General features: G+C 36.1%; 3 protein-coding genes across 9 annotated transcripts in view; 1 reads left to right on the forward strand and 2 right to left on the reverse strand.

The window, feature by feature from the left end:
• On the reverse strand, positions 1-8,553 carry CFAP96 (cilia and flagella associated protein 96). 2 transcript variants are annotated; one of them, XM_087874705.1, is made up of 8 exons: positions 8,289-8,553; positions 6,894-7,048; positions 5,595-5,817; positions 3,532-3,669; positions 3,360-3,435; positions 2,476-2,655; positions 1,299-1,471; positions 1-134 (listed from the first exon to the last, which is right to left on the reverse strand). In XM_087874705.1, exons 2-8 carry the CDS (start codon positions 6,991-6,993, stop codon positions 86-88), a joined length of 939 nt encoding a protein of 312 aa, XP_087730831.1. In that variant the 5' UTR covers positions 6,994-7,048; positions 8,289-8,553; the 3' UTR covers positions 1-85. The 2 variants fall into 2 exon arrangements, with proteins under 2 accessions (XP_087730831.1, XP_034298782.2); XM_034442891.3 differs by having other exon boundaries at positions 7,847-8,539.
• Positions 8,428-24,263, forward strand: UFSP2 (UFM1 specific peptidase 2). 5 transcript variants are annotated; one of them, XM_034442888.3, is made up of 12 exons: positions 8,428-8,668; positions 10,706-10,784; positions 11,235-11,418; positions 11,515-11,578; positions 11,881-12,038; positions 13,017-13,209; positions 15,025-15,171; positions 16,511-16,675; positions 17,613-17,737; positions 19,662-19,738; positions 22,615-22,739; positions 23,998-24,263. In XM_034442888.3, exons 1-12 carry the CDS (start codon positions 8,621-8,623, stop codon positions 24,082-24,084), a joined length of 1,452 nt encoding a protein of 483 aa, XP_034298779.1. In that variant the 5' UTR covers positions 8,428-8,620; the 3' UTR covers positions 24,085-24,263. The 5 variants fall into 5 exon arrangements, 2 of the variants coding, with proteins under 2 accessions (XP_034298779.1, XP_060542763.1); XR_015729114.1 differs by having other exon boundaries at positions 8,491-8,668; positions 19,666-19,738; XR_015729115.1 differs by having other exon boundaries at positions 8,658-9,942; positions 19,666-19,738.
• ANKRD37 (ankyrin repeat domain 37) overlaps positions 21,392-24,918 on the reverse strand; it is a 7,492-nt gene continuing 3,965 nt past the window's right edge. Inside the window, exons 5-6 of one of the 2 annotated variants that reach the window (XR_015729116.1) lie at positions 24,317-24,807; positions 21,392-21,698 (exon numbers count right to left, since the gene is read on the reverse strand). Coding sequence is in view for 1 of the 2 variants with exons in the window: in XM_034442892.3 (XP_034298783.1) it covers positions 24,776-24,807 (32 nt within the window). In the remaining variant the exon portion in view is untranslated. Of the gene's footprint in view, positions 21,699-23,732; positions 24,808-24,918 lie in introns of those variants that run through there. The other variant, XM_034442892.3, reaches the window with a different exon arrangement.

Below are 24,918 nucleotides of genomic sequence, written 5' to 3' on the forward strand. Positions count from 1 at the left end.
TCCCTCAGCCACAAAACTTTTATTTACTTGAGCTGTTACTGTTTGCAGTCCAGAAAGTTCATTCGTTCACTTTGCTTTTATGCAGTTAATATGACATCACACGGGGATTCATGTAATTAGTTACATTTAATGACCTGAAATGTAAATATAACAAAGTGTCACAAGATTTAACTTGATATAAACATTCTATTTTGCTAAAGTAAAAAGTTCCTTCTCAAGAATGCCTGAAATCTACTATTCTGCATTTTATGAATTTTCAGTAATAATCTAATTCAAGTTTTGATTTTTTTTCTTTAAATAAACTTAATACAGCATTTTTTCTAACTCAGATCCTATGATGTTCAGATTAAAAACAACCTGCCTTCAGCCATTGACCCAAAAACACTTCTCTGTTTTACAGTCAATTGCCCAGTATAGCAATATTTTATGAGGTAGATCAGTGATGGCGAACCTTTTTGGTACCAAGTGCCGAAAAGGGAGAGTGCATGTGCACATGCGGCACCAAATGCCAAAAAGGGAGCACTTCGTCAGGGCCGTGACCAAGAAGAGGAGTGCCCAGGGGCCATGCACACGCTGGATAAGGTACTTATCCTATCTAAGGCAAGAAAGTCTTCTGGTTACTGCCACGCATGCGTACGCTGGAAAACGAAAGACCAGCTCTTCCGGTTTCCGGCACTGCCACATGCACAAAGGCCAGTTGATCGTCACGTGCACATGCATGCCAGAAACCCGGACAAGGAACGGGATGCCGCAGGTGCCAGGTGACATGGCTCCACATGCCAGAAGTGGCACGCGTGCCATAGGTTTGCCATCGCAGAGGTGAGTAGGTTGGAGGGGGGGCAGAACCAGTTCGGTGATGTCATATCATCACCGCTACCGGCTTGGAACCAGGCCGAACCGAGAGGAACCCACCACTGGTGGGTACATATGTAAATAAGTGAGAAGGGCTTTATATGATGTTGAGTTACAATGCATTTGGTCTAATAGGTCACGCATGGTATAGATTCTTAATGATTTTATTAGAATTAGCTAAATCAGGATCCCATATTTAAATAAACAGCTTTCATTATTCCATTATTCATCAGTGTCAGGATTCAAGCTTCAGCTTTATAAAATAGAACAAGAACTCTTCAAAACATCTGGAGAAATTCAACACATTTCCCTCCCCACTGAGTTAAATAGCAAGAGAATCTTCACAGAACATTATATAGAAATTAAGGGAATAGTTTACCAGGTTGCAGAATATCTACTGCAGAGTTTTTCCTAGAAATTAAACACTGCAATTTGGCAGTACTTACTTTTCAATGTTTAAGGCCATAATACTTCTTACTGGTCTGCTCTTAGTTCCAGCATTAGGGTGAAATACTTTTCCTTGTTTATTAGTTGTGGAAGCCCTAGGCACTCTAACGCCATATGGGTCTGTAGAATGAGTTGGAAATGGATCAAATGTGCCTGCTTTCATGCCTCCTGGCTAAAAGGACAAGAAGAAATGTTAAATACTGCAGACTTTAAAAAGAATACTTCACCCATACAAAACACAAACATGAATTTAGCAGCATTATGAGCTGAGTACAAAGTAATATGAAAGCCTACTTCAAGTATAGCACCTAATTTATTTTCACAGAGAATCACAAAATAATAGACTTACAAGAGTTGGTCTCAAGAATATAAACAGGTCTGTCCTGAATAATATTTGGTCATGATACCCTTACAAAAAGCAGGACTATAGACCAGTGTAGGAAAGAAAATCCTGAAAGAGGCAACTATAAACCACTGCTGTATTGTTGCCAAGATAATAGTGTGAACACGCACAAAGTTAAAAAAAATCAAGCTTAATTTAAAGGAATCTATCATTTTAATGTAGCATTTGAATTACAATATTAGCTAAATACTAGATGACCTTAGTTAACACAGTAATTTTACTGTTCCTCCAAGATATATTTATGCAATTTTCACAACAACACTGTGAGGGAAGTCTACAGTATTGCTGAACAGAACTTCAGCCTTTGTACATATGATGGCCAAACCAAATTGAAGTTTGGTCTACCTGATCTAAATTCATGACTACATACTTTGCTTTAGCCACACCCAGTTGTAAAATTAAGGAAGGAATCCTGATTCATACAACACATTAAGCATGAGAGTTATTATTTGATTTTGGTTTATAATAGATGAACATCTATGGAAATTCTCTCCTCTTTTTTTTTTGCTGATTTTATTTCTCGTAAAGGAAGGGGTTCCAGGATGGGTCACTTCTTGGATCTCTATTTGGATTAAATCTGAAAAAGCTATGATGATTCTATAACTATGATGAGCACACAGATGTGCTGTTTTCCAAAATTAATTGGCTTTATTTTTCCCAATAAATATAGCCCTTTACATTGCAGTAAGTATCACACATAACCTGTTTTCTTGGCTCAACAAAAATATCTGCAGTAAAAATTTCTTGAGAAGTTTGACTATTAACAAGCACACCTTTTTAGCTGGAGAACTTGGCTTAAAAGGATGTGGAATGGGTACTTTTTCAGGTGGCCTTTTTGGTGGAGGAAGCGGCCCTTCATCATGGTAAGGATTTGTATCGAAATATTCTCGGGGATAAAGATTTAGCTTGAATGGTCCACCTTTCATCAGATTGCGATGTTCTTCAGATATTTTCTGGGCAAATTAGAAATGGAAAATGTCACATCAGGCTCTTCAACACCTTAACCAAAACTAGGGGCAAGATTAAGTCTGCAATTCTATGTTCACATATTTCTGGATAAGCTCTACATAACTGTAATTATTCCTGAGCAAACTTACATGAGATTGCATTTCTGAAGTTATAAATGCAATGTGATAGGAAATTAGTATTAATGAGTATTAGAAATATCAAGCCAAATATATAGAAGGCAGAACCTTGGACATCATAACATCAAAGCAAATATGTACAAGAAGGAAATTCACCAAAGTAATAAAAAAGCAGCATGGTTTCCCCTTTCTTCACCACTTAAAAGAGCTTTTTAAAACAGGTTTCACATTAAGGATAAATCCATATATGGCTCTAATACAATCCATACCACTTCTGGGATAATCACTATAATTTTTTAACTGATGAAGTTAATCTTAACAGGGAAAGCTGCAAAAGCCCACTATTCAACCATTAACTGTATTGATGGCATCAAAAATAACTATCGAGGCTGAGAAAATAATGAATTAATGGAACATATATTGAAATAATATACAACATGTATTCTTATTTATCAAATAAAAGGTTAAAGATGTATAATTTTATAGCATGGTACCAAATAAAGTCCAATTAGAAGGAATAAGATACGTTATCAACCTAGATAAAATAAAACAGAAATCCAATTGAATTTTACCTTAAAATTTATTCTTCCTATGTCAAACAATTCAACTGAATGTGTATATGGTTTACCTATGGTGAGATTTGGATACCTAGATACAGAAATAAAACAGTGATAGCAGCAACATTCAACTATCTCTTCCCTTAAAAAAAGATATATTTGATATTATAATTCTAGAATGTTTTACCCATAGCCAGTTCCTTTCTTCCCTGGACTGGTATAGAGATTTTTCCCTGGTTGTACATATGCAATCTTATCTTTCAACTGAGCACTGAAGAAGGGACATGGGCCACTAATTGTTCCGTAGTAGGTTCCTATGCCACACCTGAGACACAGAAAGAATTCGGAGATTAGCATTCTCTATGCTCTATTAAATATGCAAATAATATAACATAACATAATAAATATAAATATATGTTTGCTTCAGATAAACAAGTTACAATCCTAGTGTACCTGTTCTACTAAGAGTGACCTATCTTTAAAAAAATACATTAAAGGGATAATAATATTTATATTTAATATAATTTAATTAAGGCCAAATGAAGTAGGTGGATGTACTTTTGATATACTGTATTTTTCGGAGTATAAGATAAATCTTTTTACCCCCAAAAAGAGGGTGAAAATCTGGGTGCGTCTTATAGTCTGAATGTAGCCCCCCCCCCCCCCCCAGCCTCTGAAATTTCCATTTGAGAGGCTGAAAAAAAGCCTCTGAAACGGAGGTTTGAGAGGCTGAAAAGGAAGCAAGGCACAGAGCTCACAACCAACAAACCTGTTGCTAAAGTTCACCTCTGAGAACAGCTGAATGGGGATATTCCGGAAGGCAGATTCACCCCTGATCAGCATTTTTCTTATTTTCCTCCCCAAAAACAAAGGTGCGTCTTATAGTCCGGAAAATACGGTATATTCATAATACATACACACACACACATTTGACTCTGCTTTAAAGTAAATAGATTAAATTGGTTAGACAGTCCTCAAGCGATTCTCAGTCCCTAGATTCGTTCTTGCAGCTTCTGGAACACCAAAAACTCTGCAGCATAAAAAAAAACAAGGAAAATAGGTGCACTAAGGTGCACTAAGTTTTAGTATTCTTCTTTTGGCTAAAATCACCCCCCCCTTCTAAAATAATTTTTAAAAATGATGGAGAAATGAGCCCTGCTCTCTTTGATTATGTCACTCTGCTACTGTCACACTTTATGTCATATTTGGTTACCTTTATTTAGAAAAACCAACAGAAAAATTGCCTATCTCTGCTTAGGTGAGCATTTCAATGTAATTCTGCATTTCTCTACCTGATTTCATTCATAATATTAAGTCAGAGGCAGGCAAGTTACGTCTAGTTCTCCCTGATCCTTTTCTGAAGCCTTTAAGGCCCTCTCAGATTGCACAGCCAAAATACGGTAGACACATCACAATCACTTTATTTGCAAAAAATATACAAAATACTTGCAGAAATAAGCTATCAATCATTCTATAGTTTGACAATATACATCCCTGCAATCCTTGGGAGCCATTATTTAAAAAGCATGCCTATCATATGCAAACCACAGTGACTAGGTTCATATATCACACTAAAGGAAAATGAAACACTATAAGACACAGAGTAGGAATCCAACTTATTGGTGGCTGTTTAGTGTGCTGTGCTTTGCAGTTTGATTTTCTTTTCTTGCTCATACTATTTCAGAGCAAGTACTTTGTCTAATATATTGTAGATAATCCTTTCTCTCCTGCTGATGCTTTGTTATCCCAAAATAGTCTTTCCCAATACTTTCATAGGCCATAATTTCCCTGTCACCATGGCCCATTGTGGAATATGGGAGCTTAACCAAATTTAGCACACAGTTAGAAAGAAAAACATATTCATAAATTTTCCTTACATCTTTCAATGTGTACTCCCCATTCCTACCATTCATATTCAGAATGTTTCCTAGAAATGATTTCTGGGGTGTTTATGAAAATTGGCAGAAATTAAAATAAACCATCTCAGAGGAAGAAAGGTATTTGTGGCACTAGAGGGAATCTAGGGGAAAAGAAGATTAGAATAATTAGAATCATGGAAGCAAAAACTTTATGGAAAGTCCGGTGATAAATATTTGTTTATCAGGAAATGAAATTTCCTGCCAGTTTTTGTGGTAACTTAGATATCAAAGTAATCCTTAAAATACATTTTAACTGAAAATGTCAATATACTGTAAGTAGATAAATGCCATATAACTTTTATATTACAGTAGTGGCTTTTTTAGAACTTACGGAAATTTATCTCCATTACTGGGAAGAAAGGGTCTGGATCCCAGGTTTTTTTTTGCCTCAGCCAATCGGTATCTTCTCCTTAACTGAACGGGATTTGAATAACTTTCACCTTCAAAAATTCTTGAAAACTGAGGATCAAAATATCCTGCTTGGGTGGCTCCTTTCTCTTTAATACCTCCTGGTAGCATTTGTTTATTCTTGCTTGCAGCTTCATTAAAAGGGCCTTTAAAATAAGGGAACAATTTCAGCATTGATTCAGTCATTTGTTTTAATTCTGCCCTGGGGAAAATAGCTTAGCAACTGGAAATGTCAATAACATCATCAGAAATTGATTTTGACTCAAGGAAGATTGTATTTTGCTTTACATTTTGCACATATGCAGTTTTGAATCTGAATTTGAAAACATGAATTGTTTTCAACACTTGTTCTAAGAAGCAGTTTTCAATACAAATCATCATATGACCATTAAAAAGATTACAGCATTCAGTAAGTCTGAACAAAAAAGTGCTTGTTCAAACCTGGCCTTTTTCTTTAAAGATTTAATTTTTTTCCCCAGAAATAGATGTTACAGATCGGAAAATCTAGTGCTACCATAGAATGAAGGAGAGAATGCTCCTTTTCCAGGAATTTGAGAATCTCACTGCCTAAAGTATGGCTAGTCAATTTACATAGAACATTCAAAAGAAACAACCAAGCAAAAACAAAACATACCAGTAGTTTGTCCCCTTAGGACAGCATAAAATCTTAAATAATGCATATCAAGGAATGTGTTATTCTATCTGAAACTCTCAATCAAAACCCTTTTAACATCTATTCCTAAAGAAATTATGCAAAAAAGGCAAGAAAAAAATATCCATTCCTACAATAAACTACCCAAAACCCATTCCCCCAAAACTGTCGAAGGAATCTAGACAAATGGGAGCAATGTGTAAAATTAAAGCAATTAAAGGTAAATAATAAAGATAGCAAAGAATAAGAACCGTTTAGGACTAATATACCAGTTTTCTAGGGAGATACAGTAAAAACAGAAAATTATAGTGATACCCTGAATAAATCAAATGAAATAAGTAATCTACGTGTCAACTAGGACATCTGTAATCATATTAGACATAAAGATTGTGCCAGTGTAGATGCCTTGTATATTGTGAACATAAATCAATCTGCCCCAACCATTCCGTTTTAACTCTGTGTTCATCCAACGTACTGAATTTGTCAAATGCAGCAAGGAAGACCTTTCTTGCAATAGAGAGGTCAATTCATGCTCCTATATTGCTGAACTGAATAGAAAAATGTACTTACGGTTAAATGGCGAGACATATTTATCTCCAATAGTAATATATTCCATTTCGCTAAAGAGGCCAATCCTCTCCATGTCTGTTTTTCCCATTTCAGAAGGCATGTTTACTTCTGTATGATAACTTTTGCTCTAGAAAATGTTTAAAGTATTATGCTCCCTAGAAGGAAAACACATATTAAAATGCTTCAGTCTTTGAAGTACTGACTTCCATGATTTTAGTCCAGTGTTCCTAAACAACTGGTTTAAATAAGGTAGCCAAACTCAATATCCAATATGAAATATATATATTAAATATGAAGTCCTGGGTATTTTATTTTTCTACCTTATTGTCTCATTCAAATTCCAAATACAAAATAAATTAACAGAAGGGACATGTATCTGCAAAAGGACAAGCTCTGTGTATCTCTACTGCTTCTCAGCATTTTTGCTCTGATCAAGTATTGGTAGTATCACTGTCTAGTTAAACGGTATATTTATTTTACAACTCATCATATGCTTCTCTAAAAAAGTGCTTTTCCAAACAAGTTCAGAACACAATGCAGAATTCTGCATATATTTTTTTTACAGTCAGACTATAATAGAGCTTTCTGATGATAAATTCATTGGAATATATTTCGCCAACATTCTCATCAAAATGATATGTCCGTAATCCCAGAAGAATCTTTAAAATTTGAAAATTTAAATCTAACCTAACCAAATAGACCGGAGAGCTTCTATCGAATCCTACCGGTTACCATAACCTACAGCTGTGACTGGTCTTGAAAACCTAATGGCCCAAATCGAATCCCTTTCACCAGTCTGAATAAAGACCAAGCCCATGCCTTCCAGTCAGGTATCAAGCAAACTTCAAAACAACAACAACAAAAAATCTCCATATGTTAAATTATTAGTTGCAAGGGTGCCTGGAATCCCCTTGGATCCCACACCGTTCAAGTTGTACAGGGCTGTGCCTCACCTTTTCTTTTTTGCAAACCAGCTTGCTGTACCTTCCCCCCCAAACCGTTACAATTTCACGAAATGAATACAGTGATGCAATTTAGGAATCCCTCCGTCAGTCGTATCAGATGTACAGGCTGAGCACGGAAATGACGCCTGGAAGCGAGGGTTTGCACGGGACACGGAGAGTCAATTGGGCCTTTCGGACTGCCCGCTCTTTCCTTTAACCTTTTGGCTCCCAGTCACCCATAGGCCGACTCAGACTGGCTGAAGATGGGGCGGTCTGACTCTGCAGCCAGAACTTGAAGGCGCCACCTTGCAAAAGGCTCCTCTGTCGCTCCCCTCCCGAGTTTCTGATAAATAACGCAACCGATCACTTTTCCCCCTCCTTCTCTCTCTCTCTCTCTCTCTCTCTCTCCCCCACGCAAGAGAGGCGAGGTTGGGTTAACAGCGAAGACCACCTCTTTCGCCTCTCTCTCCCCAGCACTCCATGATTACAGCGCTTAGTTTCTCCCGCCCTTGAAAACTCTTTGTTGATACACAGTTGCCATGGTTGCGAGGGGCGCCTCACTCCGCCCCCTCCGATGAGGTCATCACGCCACAGAATCGAAGCGGCGTTTGGAGAGTGGAGCAAGTCGGGAAATGAAGTTCGGCGGTTTCAACGACAGAGGCGGAAAAGCGGCGCGATCCCTTTGTCGCGTCGCTCGCTTTTGTTGTGCAAAGAGAGGGAGAGAAGAGCGGAAGAGTGACGTGTCAGCTGGTGGGGGAGGAGCCTCGATCGGGGAGGAGGAGCATGCCGCTGCTGGGATCGCTTCTTCCTAGCGTTTTGCTGACGGACGTGGTAAGTCAGGCCGATGGTACCCGCCGCGGTCGCTCTGCTATTAAAGCAGCGGCATCCCTCGTCTTGTCTGCCTCGAAAGCAGCAGGTCCTCGTCGGAGGCCCCGAGCCCCAGCGCTTCCTTCAGTCAGGAAGCAGCTGTTGTCCGGTCGGCTCCAGCTGGGGGGAGCCTCAGGGGCCGCTTGCAACCCCCCACCCCCACCCCTTGGGCACAATTAGGCACAGAGGAGCTTCTCATGCACGCCTGTCAGGATAGGCAGTTTGACGAACGAGTTTGCATTTCTTTTATTTTCCTAGATTTATATGACTGGCCGCTGCGCCGGAGTGGGGGGGCTTTAGCATGTGAAGAAGCTGGACAGCAAAGAGTTAAGGCTAAAATAAGATGATAAAATAATAAACCATTTGGGAAATTAAAAAGCAAAAGGGAATAACGGAATCACAGGGATAACCTTAATCACAATTAAGAACCCAGACCAACGAAGATGTACAGATAGTCTTCGTTTAGGGACTGACAGACAACTCAGTGATTAAGGCAAGTGGTCACTAAGTGGGAAAGCATGTGACTGCTTATGATTTTACATAGAATTTTACATAGAACTGACTGTAATGGCAAACACATGACTGACAGAGATGCTGTATAGGTCGTAAACACAGGCAATGATCGCCAAGTTATTTTTTCATCACAGTTGGTACTGCAGTTGTTGCTGTCTGAGGCAGCCACTAAATGAGGACTACCTGTATCTCATTTAAGGGTCTTACACTCCATGTGGAATCATCCAATGCCCTGTGTAGGACTCAGGGAAAGATTTCGGTAGTTAGAGCCTTATGGGAGGACAGTAAAACTTTTGGTAAAGAATATATTTCTTAGTAATTGTTTATACCTCACCTAGTTGTAAGCAGATTGTCATGGTTTTTGTACTTTTTAAAATTTTGATGTTCTTTTATTACATTTAATCTGTTTAGTTCAATAAAGTAGCCCACCTCCCCCCAAAAAAGTTAGCCCAGATTAACCCCAATCTTTCTGTATAGGGCCCAGCTTGTGATAGAAATTCTGTCTTGGTGGTGGCCATGCTTTCTTTTGTAAATGCAGTTAACATAGAACAACTATTTTGAATAGCTTTGGGAATGCTGCTTCTTGGTTTCTATTTGTTATAAATTTAATTAAAAGTAAATTCCACTGGAATAAAAGAATACTGTACTTATTTCCAAATAAATTACATGAAGTTCCTGAACTCAACTCCTGGTGACTTCCCAGACAATGCCTTTTGATTTTCTTGGTAAGAATGTGAAAGTAATTCACTATTGACTTTCTTTCAGAATATATTTTTCAAATTCCTGGTCTGGGATTTTCTGGTAGCCTATTCAAATACTAATGAGATTTAATTCTATTCAGCTTTTCAAGATTAAATCAGCTAGGTGCTACTATATAGCTGGACTTCAAATAAATTAGATGTTGCTAATATTTCTGTAAATGTCTGATCTTTGATCAAGGCCAAACTTCCCCTTAATAACTATTATAACATATTTGAAGTGAATAAAGGTGTATTCATCCTGCCTACAACATGATCGAGGAATGGTAGAATAGGGACTGGCAGCTACTACTCTGAAGCTAGGAACATTATATTGGAAAACCTAAATTAGGTTTAACATTTAAAAATGCAAAGAAACTTCACAAAACTGGGGGGGGAATAAAAACTAGATCACATTCACATAGGTACCAAGATCCCCCCACACTTTGGATTATTGTCAGACCCACCAAAACCTTGATCAGTCAGAATGGTTTGGAAGATCCCTAACCTTGGGTCAATGTGTTGTGTGAATTCAGTCCCTATATTTTGATAGCTCAGGATGATGTATAGGCATAACATTATGTCTTATTCAACCAGTTATGGATAAACAAACCATGGTAATTGAAAATCATTCAGCTGCTGCATTTTCAGATGGTAGGTTTGAATCTTTGAGCCACAATAGCCATGACAATTTATGAAAATTTTCAACCCAAAAACACTTTGGTTTTTTTTTTTCTCCTCACTTCAATAGGTCATCATAGACACTATGGACATACTTTTTAGAATAAGAGGAGGCTTGGATTTTGCATTTCAGTTAGCCACTACTAATGGTGAGTCTGTAGAAATACAAAATGCTGTGTTACATTATACTATAAAGAATCTTCCTGTACAAAAGTTTAAAATATTAATTCTACTATATGAACAAAAACTGTTTTAGCAAAGTTAGTATGAGAAGCCCTCCTCTCCTCTCCTCTCCTCTTCTCCTTTGGAGTAATACAACTGCAGATTCATTCAGAAGCAGTCCCACTCTTCTTAATAGAACTTTCTCCTTTCCAAGTTATTGAGGACCAAAACCCAAATGTCTAGGCAGTTCATTTTACAGGTCTTCTGCTCTTATTTAGGAGATTCTTTCACATTGAAATGCTTAATTGAGAATATTTCTTTCACTCTTCAGTTAATGGAAAGCTCACAATTGTTCCTTTTCTTCTTTCTAAATTAGTCTCACTTTGTAAAATCTACAGCTAATTTTCCCTGTGCATTTTTTTCTTTGTTTGTTTTAGACTCATCCACAAAAGAGGCACTCAAATACATTTTCAAGGATCTTTCAGCTAAACTGGCTTCTGACGTGCTGGTATTCAGGATTTGTCATAGCTCAGTATATTTGTGGCCAAACAGTGGGATGAACTCCATGGCAACTGAGCTTTCAGATGACTCTGCCTGCAAGGAAATACTACAGTTTATTCAGTGAGTATGGCTAGACAAAAATAATGGTTTTGTGGGTGGAGATGAAGATGGTATAATAATTTGCCATGATACAATCATTCTGGCACTGTTTTCCAGATTTGAACAAGAGGGCACCAAGCAGAGATTTTCAAAAAAGAAAGATAAAAAGTTACGAGAGATGGTATGTATAGATTTTTTTTGCTGCACTTGTACTTTTCTATGAAATGTGAAGAATTCATTATTTCCAAATTTGTTTATTGATTAGGCAAGTATTTGTGAAAAATACAATATATTTAGTCCTTTTCTCTTAGAATCAATATTGAGTTATTTAATTTATATTGGAAATTGACTCTAGGGAAAGTGGTGGGATTCCCTGTCTGCCACTTTTCTGATCTAACATTTTTCCACAATCTGATAGGGGAAACAGAATCTTTGGAGTAATTTAGATTATAATTTGTATATTAAAGTCTTCTTTATTTTCAGCCATCAATAGTAAATATTGATCTCATGTTGGAAATTACAACCTCATTAGAGCCTTTGGCTCCAGTAATTGAAAAGGAAAGCAAAGAGCATCACTACATTAGCATGACATTACCAGTTGATGTTGTGGTCTCTATTTCTCCGGAAGAAACATGGCGCAAGTAAGTAGGTTATATAACTGAGTATGTATTTTTAAGATTCCTTTAGTTTGTTTCTCCTGCAGTTTTATCTGCATCCAAATCTCCAGATGGGTAGAATTTTCAGGCATGTAACATTAACCTAGTTAATTTGTTAGAAACCGCTGGCTCCCTTCTCATTAAACAATTCAAAAACAGGTTGTGATGAATGAAAAACAATGATAAGGCACAGAAATACACAGTACCGCTAAAAAAGTGGTTGATGCCTCAGACTAAAAAAAGTGTGTGTCAGCTATAGTTAAATATTAAAGGAATTCACAGTTGGAGCACTTGGAGTGAAAATTCCTACACTTTAGTCTCCATAGAGCAAGTTCCATACAAATATGGCACCTACAACTACAACTATATCAAACATTCAGGTCCAAAGCTACCTCAAACTTTGTACGTACTACAAATTCTTGGCAGTGCCTTCAAAATGGGATAAATTGTTAACAGTAACTTGTCCTTTACAGCAGCCTACCTCCCAGTGTCATGTTCTAGCTGGAGTAATGTTACTAATGAATTGCTGTAATTCAGTCTTAATATTACCGTTTGTTTACAACTACAGTTTGAAGAATGTTTAGAAGTACAATGTAAAATACTTTGCCTGATCTCCCCAAATCTGTCGTTTCCAAATTTGATTTCATATGCAGAATCCTGAAATGCTTCCTGAAAAAAGGCTGATCCTTTTTCTAAAATGGATTAGGAACGAGTCAGATTCTTTAAAAACTTGTCATTGGTTCTATAGGTTTGTTATATGAATGTATTACCATAGAGCCAGATCTTACAATGAATGAAAAGGCAGATATAAATCTATTTGGAGACCAAGAATATAAATCAGGCAGTACACTGATAAACATCTTTACTAGTATACGTTATATAATATCTATAGAGATTGCTCAGTGTAGAAAATCTAATGGAGAGAATGTGGGGGGGAAATTACTCTTTCTTGTTGTTTTACAGTGTAAGAAGCCTCTTGGTGAATGCAATTCACACGCAGCTAGCTGATATGGAAAGATGCATTTTGCAACATATGAGAGGAACATCAGTTGTGGTGCCGGAACAATTTCATTTCATGTTACCAGGAAAAAAGCATCTAGTAACAGTTTCATTTCCTACAGGCATTTCTGATGATCAGCTAGAGACTTACCGAAAGGTATCAGATGCTAAGCAAAATATGTATAATTAAACTTTTATAGATCATTAAATCAAATAAGGTTATTAATATATAATTTCCTTCTACCCCTCTTCTGGGTATGGATTTCAAAAGTTGATTTGATTCTAACGCATGGATTCTATGTATGATATTTTACTTTTTTGTAGGTAAAAGAAACTAAAAAATAAAGAATAGGGCAGGAAGCTGCATGTATTTCAGGGAAGGAAATTTACAACAGACAAAGGAAAACACTTATTCATACAGTGCACAATTCATCATCATCATTTTAGCTATTGTCTATCCACTGCAGATTAAGGCCTCTTCAGCATGTTTTCAACCAATACGGCCCTGAGCACTGGGCCAGCATGGCATATTATGGTCTATTCTTTTACAGTGCACAATTATTCTGTAGAATCTCTATTATAGATTTGGTAACAGCCACTAACTTGATTGGCTTTAAAAACAGCTTGGATATATTAATGAAGGGCAGACTGACTCAGAGTTTTCTCCACTGCAAGTCTCCAAATGTAGTGGGAATAACATTAAAAAAAGATCTAAGTGCACTTCCTGTTTGTGAACACCCCAGAACCATCTGGTGGCAAGTATGAAAAACAAAATGTTGACAAATGTAGTCCTTGCTTGGCCTGATTCAGTTCTTAAGTGGGTGGAAATAATTGTACCCGTAGATTATTTATTTATTTATTTATTATCTATCAATCAGCATTTGGAACTACCCCTCTACCTCACAGATTAAAGACAGTCCTTTTCTTCAAGCCTAAAACTTTTGATGGGTTTCTCGTTCTGAAATGGGTTTTCTAGTTGGTTTCAATTCTCTCTTTTATTTGGTTGGTATGCTATATTTTCTAAATTGTTTTGATTATACCAATACAGGCAAACAGCTTTCTGGTAGAGTTGCCAGGTGTCCACTATTTGAGCGGACAGTCCGCTTTTTTCACATTATGTTCACTATTTTTTTTTCACAAAATAGTGGACTTTTTTTTATTCAAAAGCTTTATGATGAAATGGTACATAATCTAAAGCTGTACAGTCTAAGAGAATAAGGATAGCAGAATCGCGTTTTGTCTTTTTTTTCATAAGTTAGAATGAAAGAGCCAGCTCTGAGTTTACTGAAACTGTTCCAGTATTGTGCATCAATTCCGGTATCAAATGCAAACGTTGAACGAATTTTCAGCATCATGGGAAATTTGTGAACTGACGAACGTAACGGACTGCTTGTACCATCAGTTCAGAGTGAACTTTGTATATTTTTTAATATTTCTCAATGTTGTACTGAAATTAAAGAATTATTCCTTAAACACAAAGAATTGATCAAAGCTGCGCAGTCAAATAAAAAATACACATGACAGCAAAGTAAAATGTAATTTAATATTTTACATATTATTATATTTGATGTTTTGAATTTTAAGTAAAGTTTTGAAGTGATTATTTTAATACGTGTTAAAATGTTTGTAAGAAAATATAAAATTTAATTGTAAATTTTTTTTTTATTTTTTTACTACTTAAACCTCCTACCCCTCCCCCCCACCCCCACCCCCGCTTGTCCGCTATTTTTTGGAAGCAGACCTGGCAACCCTACTTTCTGGCCTCCTACTGAATCCAGTGTATCAAAGTTATGTCTCCATAACTCACTATGGGAAAGGTGGTTAATATTATAACCTGCTGTTTTTTAAATTCACTAAGCTATAATAAAAACAATCTTAATTTTTAAAGTATGATCATTATAAAACAGGGAAAATGTCTGGATCTTTTATTGATTTACTTGCTCATCCTCATTTATGTTTGCCTTGCATTTAGGAATTACATGGGCAATTTAATCTACCGCTTGATAGGCCTTATTTCCGAAGAGCTAATGCCTATCACTTTCCTGATGAATCTTTTAAAGATGGTTATCTCAGAAATCCACATCTACATCTCAATCCGCCTGCAATAGAGTCTGGTATGGTGAGTTTCCTTTCTCCATTTGCTTGTTCTAATATCAAGTCTAATGGCTATATTTCCTGCTTGCCCCAGCACTGAGGACAGCCCAGCAATCTTTGGAGAAGGGCAGAAATGGATGATGCCGCTGGCTGCTGGGATGGGGACCTCCACCCATCCAAAGTAGCATTTTCCCAGCCCAGGACAGCCCAGTTTACCTGCTGCCTTTTATTACATCCTAAAAAATATTTCTGTTCCATTTCGTGGCTGCTGCTCTAGCGGGTATACGCACCAGCCAATCCCTTTGACAGCTTTTGTACTGGGCTGCCTACTGTGAAAGGCTGGACCTTTGGAGGGGTGGGAGGATTTCTTAGTATAGGGATTTGTAAAATACAGTTTCTTATTTTTTTAAAAAAATAATGCATGAAATTGACAAGAATTCTACCAAGTTTCCTTTTTAGCCATGAAATACTGTTTCCCCCACATCACCCCTTCTAAAAGATCATTTTAAAAGGGATGGAGAAGGGAGGGAGGGAGGGAGGGAGGGAGGGAGGAAGGAAGGAAGGAAGGAAGGAAGGAAGGAAGGAAGGAAGGAAGGACTTTTGGCATCTCCTTTCCCTGAGATAGATGAGAGGTGAAAAGAAGCAGAAGGATCCACCAATGATAGCCAGGGTGACCACAGTTCAAAGAGAAACCCTGGCAATTAAAGTGGCCAGAATGAAGAAGTGGGAAGGGTGGTGGAAGGCAAAAAAGGATTTCTTAAACTGGCTTCCTTTCCAGCTGCTTTATGCATGGAACTCAAGCAGCTGAAGGTTACAGTGCAGAAAAGCCCTAAGACAAATATAAGTAGAAACAGAGAACAGAAGCTGCAGATTTTTCTTTCTCTGCCACTCTGTCAACAATAACAGAAATTAAAGACACCCAACTATCATTACCATTGCACTCTTTTGATTCATATTTGTTCAAGAGAGGTTGATGAGATCTTGTTGGGAAATCTTGCCAAGCTCATCGAGAACAATGTCTTTTTGTAAATCTTGCTTTTTAAGGAGAATCCTTGCTCCAGAACTTTAATTTGACAACATAATTGCCATGGTATCTTCTGATAGCAACTACTCCATCTGGAAGCATCAGAAGGAGAGACAAACTCATTCCATGGTCTTAATCATCATTAATGCCCACTTGCAGACTTCCTCCCTCACTTAACTTTATGATTCATTAGCTTGAATAGTCTTTCAAATATGTAGTCAGTAAAACTTACAAATTATCTTCATTTTCATTATATAAATCTCTCAAAGGCAACATATTAACTCCTAAGCAAATATTATTACTCTGACATGTATAAATTGTGCTCTCTTTTTGGACACAGGTGTATTTAGTGTATGGCACATATAGTTATCATCATTACATGCAAGATTGTATTGATGATAATGGATGGGGCTGTGCTTATCGATCTCTACAGACAGTATGTTCCTGGTTCAAGCATCAGGGGTACGCAGACAGAGCAATCCCTACACACAAGGAGATACAACAGGTATAGATGTTTTCTAAATCTGAATTCTCTAGAGAAAACAGAGAAGGAAGGAAGGAATATTTTATTTAAGAACTTTGGTTAAAGAACTTTTACTTAGAACACTAGTTTTAAATCTGACCTTTTCTAGATTGAGGGCCATCTTTGGCGATGGGCAGCAACTTTGGCTTTTGGAGCAAGCCAGGTACCATACAGTATAGACAAACGGTGGCGTTGGGGTCAGGACAAACATCAAATTTGATTTCATTTATATTTACATATAATTAATTACTTTTAAATATTGTTACGGCAAATATTCTCTAGTTCCATAATGAATCACTTTCATTTTATATTTGCATTGCAGTGTTGCACCCAAGTATGTAAGCAGTGCAGTTTGCACTGCAACATTGTGATTTTTTTTCTTTTCCACCAAAACAGACACCCCTGTACATTTTGGTGTCCACATGTAGCTTTCAGTCTTCTGAAGGTGTCCTGCCTTAACTATTTGTTCCAGATTCTAAATTCTAAATGTGCTCCATCACTGTAGTAATTCATAAGATTTCCAAATCTTTGCTTAAGCCTGATTCTCGCCAAGCTTTAAATTTTTTCCTCGTTTGCGTCAATTTAGGTTTCAGTTTGAGGGTCATTGGATGGAATATCTGGTGGCTGGTTTTCTACATTTTACGTTTTAATAGTGATCCCGCAGTAGCTATAAATAAACTCTAGGAGGAGCAATTCAAGTGTGAGACATTTGTGTGATCTTGCAAATGATCTGCTAATACTTATTGAAGTAGCCAAAGAAACATATTATGCAATCATTTTGTATGAAGCACAGGGGCTAATTTATTTTTTAAAATAAAATCCCTTTCTTAGCCTCTGGCCTCTACTGAATTGGATTTGATAGAATATTGTGCAGCTGACTGTTACCTTATTCCATCTTTCTCTTGTGACATGACTGAAGGCGCTTGTTAATGTTGGAGACAAGCCACCTAACTTTGTTGGATCGTGCCAATGGATTGGTTCTATTGAAGTGCAACTTGTGCTGAGTCAGCTATTAGGGATAACTTCAAAGATACTGTTTGTCAGGTAAGATTACTTAGTAATCACCAACAATTTTGTGTTAGCTTACTTTTATATCCAGAACAGTTTTCAGCCCAAAATTTCCATTGCTAAGCAAGGCAGATGTTAAATGAGTTTTGTCCCATTTTACAACCTCTAAGCTACAGTTGATAAACAAATCACTGTAGTTATTAACTGAATCATGCAATGTTAAGTGAATCTGGCTTCCTCCGTTGATTTTACTTGTCAAAAGTTGGCTGGGAAGGTTACAAATAGTGATCTCATGACCCCGAGATTATCATAAATTCATGCCAGTTGCCAAGTGCCCAAATTTTGATCACGTGACCATGAGGATGCTGTATGATCATAAGGGTGAAAACCTATCGTAAGTCATTTTTCTTCAATGCCATTGTGACTTTGAACAGTCACTAAATGACTGGTTGTAAGTTGGGGACTACCAGTATAAAAATGAAGTGATTGATAAATAAGGATTTGTAGATAAATTCTTCAAGAAACAGATTGTATTTATGGGCTACTAAACCACATCTAAAGCCAAGATCTTAATTTTCCAAGAATTTGCAATCAATCTCTGCATGAGTACTCATTATGCACTTTATCACATTGCTGAGTAGTAAAACATACAAAAACCTATTAGTTCTAGAGGACTTAGCTTAGGGCAGTTAATTTTAAAATAGCATTAACAAACTATTATTTTGCTCAGTAATAACTTGTACTCTACCTAATTTTTTACTGTTGGTGTAATAATTAGCATAGTAAAATTTACACATAATGTTTCTTTTTTTCCTAGCTACTGAACAGGTAGTGTACAATTTTATTTAGACCTTCATGAATTAGACATTATACAAGGAAAACAATCCCAAAGCAACTTCAAAGTGAAAAATCAAGCTCTATACAGATAGTCCTCAACTTACGATCATTATTGAGCTCTGAATTTATGTTGCTAAGTGAGACATTTGTAAGTGAGTTTTGTCCAATTTTACGACCATTCTTACCACAGTTGTTAAGTAAATCACTGCAGATTTTAAGTTAGTGAGACAGTTGTTAAATGAATCTGGCTTCCCCATTGACTGCTTGCCAGAAGGTTGCAAAAGATGATCACATGCCCTGGGGGCACTGCAGCCGTCATAAATATGAGTTGGTTGCCAAGAGTTTGGATTTTGATCACATGACCATGGAAATGATGCAATAGTTATAAGTGTAAAAATCAGTTGTAAATCACTTTTTTTAGTGCTGTTGTAACTTCAAATGGTCACTAAATGAACTGTTGTAAATTGAGGACTACCTGTAATCTATATTCAAAATTAATGCTAATACCACTTAATCTGTCTCATTATAGGCAAATGAATATGGTGTAGATTCTTTTCACACCTAACTTTTCTCCATTTGGCCAGTTCATAACTTTATATTCGTGGATCCATATCAACACTGCCCAGATAAGAGCCAGTGTGATGTAGTTTGTAGTATTGGATTGGACCCAGGAAGACTTCCTTCTCAGCTAGAGGATTTCATTGGGTGACTTTTTATGTCAGTCATTCCCACTTAGACCAACCTACTTCACTTTAGTGAAAAAATGACAGGAAGGTGTGCTATGTATGCCACCTAGGCTGCTCAACAAAAGGTAGGATAAATGAACAAAGGAAGGAATGCTGGATGGAAGATCTATATAGAAAATAAATAGATTAAGGCCTAATTAATTAATCGTGCCTCATATTATATTAGGTATTAGGTGAAACATCATAGATTCTTGTCTATTTTGTGAAAGTTATGTGGTAAAAGTTGCAGACTTGAGAGGACTTGATTTGATTCTAATTTATGAACCTGAAAATGGGGGTTGCTATATTTCATTATTTCTTTTTTCTAAAATTACCAGTGCTAAATTACCATTCATCCTAGTTAGTGCTAGCATTAGTGCTAATATTTTTTTTCATAGCCAGGGATCTGAACTGGCTTCTCAAGGAAGAGAACTCGCTAATCATTTCAAGATTGAAGGAACACCAGTGATGATCGGTAATTTTCTAAAATTTAAAATATTTTACTGGAAGTTTATGAATAAAGTGGTGGGTTGAAGATCCTCATTTGTTCCTTAATTCCTCTGAACAATATTATTTTAGAATGTGTATTAGAATGTTCACTCACTTTAAAAGAAAAAAACATGATTCTGGAGTAAGAAATTTATGAAGAGCTATAGACTCTCAACTCCTATAGATGACATAGTGATCCTCCATTTTTATTTTGAAATGTTGCAGATATTGGAATATCTGCTCATTTGATATACTATAAATGTGTGCGCCATTCTTCCATTTCTTTAACTAAATGCAAAGATTTGTTTCCCAATTAACATTTGAATTTGCAACTCCATGTTAATTTAGTTTAAGGTTGAATGTTCTACAGAATTGAGTCTGTAAGTTGAATATTCAATTTGAGGTTTACAGTCAATACAGTAAGTTAAATATTCAAGAAGCAGAAAAATTAAGATGAAAAAGGACTGATCTTTTGTTTATCTAGTATTCTTTGGTATATGTACTTGAATTGTAATTAGTAAACTTGCTTTTATTGAATGAAGAGCAAATTGATATTCTAGAATTATCCCATCTTCATTTATATTCTTAGAAATGCTGCATTACCTTATATTTAAACCTCAATTTTAAATGATATTATAGCAATTGACAGAATTATTTTTGGTCAATTCTTTCTTTCATATGAAATTTCATGCTGGTTGAAAATGATTCTGCTACTATTGTCAGTAATCACAACAAAAATGTTTGAAAGTTTGGCTAGCAAAACAAACAAGTTTTCAAACTATTTTAAGGGGGGGAAGACAAGGACAGATAAACTAATAATATCAAACAATCTCTGTGTTGCTTTTTCAAAGGCTTTTCTTACTTGATCATACCTTTTCAAGTATTCTACAATTATTTTTTTTCCTTTAACCATTTACAGAAAAATACACACACACACACAAACTAGGTAATCAGTTTGTTACCTTATTTGGTAATGAAATATATGCAAAAAAACCATGAAGCTAAGACAGCACCCAGGACTCCACAGGTCAACCCTCTGCTACAAATATTCTCTTCTATTGATTTGAAATATATACCGCTTTCTAAAAAAAAAAAAAAGAATCCTTGTTCTATAACCATAGGTTGGTTGGATGGTTTTCCACTCCAATTCAAAGGATATAATTATTTTATGCTAAATATTAATAAACCACATTGTGGTTTGTGTGATACAGGAGATATATACAATTTCCTTCCCTCCGTCCATGTGATTATAGGAAAAAAAATATGTTTGTCATTAAGATCCATTTTTACTACTAATGTCGAAAATGAATTTGCCCTCAAGAGCCTTGGTGGCGCAGCAGACTAAAGTGCTATTAAGTAGCATCAGCTGCCTGCAATTACTACAAGTTCGAATCTCACCAGGCTCAAGGTTGACTCAGCCTTCCATCCTTTTGAGGTAGGTAAAATGAGGACCCGGATTGTGGGGGCAATAATCTGACTTTGTATAAAAAAGAACACCGCTTAGAGGGGGCCGAAAGCCCTACTAAGCAGGTATATACAAAAGTATGAAGGCTATTGCTTAATACATTGTAAGCCACCCTGAATCTCCGGAGAAGGGCGGCATATAAATCGAACTAATAAATAAATAAAGAATAATGAACATGCTTTAGAAATTAAACTTTATTAATAGATTTTATTTACATCTAATAATTAAGTTGTAGGATTGAAAGCAAAAAAATTACAAAGTGACTAATCTTTTTCAATCAAGTAAGCTACGACGAAGACAGTGCAACATATTTTGGAGGAAATATATATAACTGCAGAATTAAAAGGCTGAATTAATTAAAATCATTTTTTAAAAATTAGACACAGAATTGAGAATGGTGGCTTTATTTTTGCACATTGTCTTATCAGATTGTTTTCAAGCTGCTTGAGGGTGTTTTCCTTCCTTTCCTGTGTTGCAATGCCTGAAGGAAAAAAAAAGATCTTTGGCAAAATAAAAGATAATGAAGCATCTGATGTTTCTGTGGCTTTTGGGAGAGGAATAGCCCTCAATTGGATATACAGGTAGTCCTCAACTTATGACCACAATTGAACCCAAATGTTATGTTGTTAAGTGAGAAATTTGTAAAGTGAATTTTTCCCATTTTATGACCTTTTTTGCCACAGTTGTTAAATAAATCACTGCAGTTGTTAAGTTAGGAACATGGTTGTTAAGTGAATCCGGCTTCCCCATTGACTTTGCTTGTCAGAAAGTTGCAAAAGGCCATCACATGACCCTGGGACACTGCAAGCGTCATAAAGATGAGTCAGTTATCAAGCATCCGAATGTAAATCACGTGACCATGGGGATGCTTCAACCGCAGTAAGTGTAAAAAATGGTCGTAAGCCAATTTTTTCAATGCCGTTGTAACTGAATGGTCACTAAATGGTTGCAAGTAGAGAACTACCTGTATTTTCTAAGCACGACTGGGCATTATGGCTTTCTAAGTTATTGTGTTCTTTGCTATTTGTTTTGACAAATGAAAGAGTTGGCAAGGATATAGTACTATTAAGCATGTTCTCTTTATCACAATTAATTGTTTTATCAAGGATGGTTACCATATGGCTGAGAAGCAGGCCCAAAGGCTGTGTACATTGTATGACATACTAAGTGCATTCCAACATCTAATCCCAGAGAAAGCTCTAATGGACATTCTCTTTTGCTAAAAGAGCAAAATACACTGCACAATACAGTCCATCATTGAGAATTGACATGTTCGTTATGCAGCAAAGGACACTGAAAATAAATTGTATATATTGGTGGCCCAATAGTAATGAGTTGCCATGGAACACACTGTTTCAGCTTTATCTTCAGCTTTATCTTTTCTCTGGCCTTTCCAGGTGGTGGAGTCTTGGCACACACTATATTAGGGGTGGCATGGAATGAGATCACTGGGCACATTAAATTTTTGATTCTGGATCCACACTACACTGGAGCTGAGGATCTGCATGTTATATTAGAAAAGGTGAGACTCCCTTCACAATTGACCTAAGTACCAGAGATTTTGATTTTTTTGAAAAGCACTGTATTCATATTATTCATTGTTCTTAAGTGTACTGGTATTTTGTATAAAATTCAAAAATTTAATTTCTACATAGGAGAGATCTTGTCAAAGAAATATATAACTGTACTGTGATGACATACATTTTGTTTAAATTAACCCATAAACCAATGCAGTCAGGTTCACAAAATCCTCTTGAATACTGCTGAAACAGTTTCAACAGAAACTGGAAATATCTTAAATAGGAAATAGTTTAGCTTAATAAACCTGACCTTCAACTACTTTTAAAATACATATATTTCCATGTTTTTCTTTTTTGCGGAGAATCAGAATGAACAATGTGTTTTTTCTTTTAGCCAGAACAGAATATATATGTTATTTGTAATTTTTTTTCTTACATAGTGGGAGCAGTGTTGAGAGTCTCTTGTTTTCATAAATTCCAACTAGGATGACCCTCACCTGCAAAGATCTGGGTGAATTGTTCCACCATTTGGAGTTTGCCTTTGTTTTCTAATTGTCATTAAAAGGGGGAAATAGTGAATTGCTTACAGTGTGCGAGTGTATGGTTTAAAGAAAATAAACATATTGTTTCTGGCTTTGATTAAGCTTTGTGTCCTGCTTTATTCTTAACCTTCTTTTAAACAAATAAATTTAATAACTTCTTTCAATGAAGTATCAGATTAAGCATATTGTGGACTTAGATGCAAACCCTAATAGTGGGCAATTGAAATGGAAGCAAAAACTGTTTTTGTTCATTCTGTTATATTTGATTGTTAATAAATATATGAAATAAATTTCTGTTATTCTGTTTTACTAAACTATAAACAGTTAAATAACCCTTTAATTTGAGGTCTACTCTTGATGAATTCAAAGGCACATCTATCAATTCAGTGTAATTTTCTGGCAATTTGTTACTCAAATTCAGCATGTAAAAGAGTTCGTCTCTGGCAAACACCGTTTTCTGTTTTTATAGCTTTATTTTATATATAATTGGGAGTTTATTGTCCATATTTACATTGTAAACACACATCCAGTGAACAATAAGCGAAATACAATCCTGGTACCTCAAAATGCATAAATCTGCTGCTGAGTAGCTATAATTATTTTTAACTTTAAATTTAGCTTTTGTGCATGTATGAATACATAAAACCAGTTCTTTCACTAACACATCAGCAATTGGATTAAAGCACTGAATTTTATTTTCTCTTCCCTTTTTTTATAGGGCTGGTGTGGCTGGAAGGGTCCAGATTTCTGGGACAAAGATGCTTACTATAATCTGTGTCTACCTCAGCGACCAAAATGTATTTGAATACACACGTTGAATGATGCAGTTGTGATAAACTAGCTGCTTTCTGTATATATGGTTTATTTGTATTTAATATCATGCGTCTCATAATCCCATTGAAATAAAATTACTGCTCTAGTATTTCAGAGCACAAATTATGTACAAGATTATTTTTCAAATAAAATCTGATTATATCCTATTAATTTTGAATCGCTTTCTGTTTTTGTCATCGAATATTAACAACTCACATCCATACCTGTCCTTTGAAAGTGGCATGCTCCCAGCGTAATGTTGAATAGACTTGCAAGGGACAAAAATAAGAAGGTATAGTTACAGTGCAAGTTATTACAAAAAGGTTCTATACAGAATTTGCTGACAGAGGCATACCTACAGAACACATTTTTATCAACATAATTCATATTTGTTTAATCTGAACAATGTGTTGATTGCCAGAATACTATCTACTGCTTTGCTTTTGTGTGTGTTCACATGAGTAAAGAACATCAATATACCAGTCACAAAATTAATGATACATGAATCAATGGTAAAAAAATATTACTGTATGTTATTATTGTTCACACGCCGAAATTATATGAAAAGATCTTCTTCAAGAAGAACACATTCCTTCGTAGAAGGCATTGTTCAAAATACTTTGCATTGAGTTGTAGATTCAGGTTTTTCTTTGCAGAGCTTTGAATATCCATATTTCTCACGCTTATTCATTTTCACATGACTCTGAGTTCAAATCTGTATAAATGGAAAGATTTGCTTTTCAGCTGTAGAATCTGTTTTGAGTTAAGCATGTGTACAGCATCTAATTTCAATATAACAGATTGCAGCCTTAGAAACTAATTCTGG

Source organism: Pantherophis guttatus, chromosome 8 (genome assembly GCF_059756535.1).
Source record: "Pantherophis guttatus breed Tessera chromosome 8, ASM5975653v1, whole genome shotgun sequence".
NCBI lineage: Eukaryota > Metazoa > Chordata > Lepidosauria > Squamata > Colubridae > Pantherophis > Pantherophis guttatus.

Excerpts from the sequence above, each read along its gene's own strand:
- CFAP96 (XM_087874705.1), bottom strand. The coding sequence starts at position 6,993 with ATGCCTTCTGAAATGGGAAAAACAGACATGGAGAGGATTGGCCTCTTT. Across the intron at positions 5,818-6,893 it reads ATATGTCTCGCCATTTAACC|GCCCTTTTAATGAAGCTGCA; the intron begins GTAAGTACATTT and ends CTTATTTTAAAG. Across the intron at positions 3,670-5,594 it reads AGTAATGGAGATAAATTTCC|GTGTGGCATAGGAACCTACT; the intron begins GTAAGTTCTAAA and ends TCTGTGTCTCAG.
- UFSP2 (XM_034442888.3), top strand. The coding sequence starts at position 8,621 with ATGCCGCTGCTGGGATCGCTTCTTCCTAGCGTTTTGCTGACGGACGTG. Across the intron at positions 15,172-16,510 it reads CTGCAATAGAGTCTGGTATG|GTGTATTTAGTGTATGGCAC; the intron begins GTGAGTTTCCTT and ends TTTTGGACACAG. Across the intron at positions 19,739-22,614 it reads AGGAACACCAGTGATGATCG|GTGGTGGAGTCTTGGCACAC; the intron begins GTAATTTTCTAA and ends TGGCCTTTCCAG.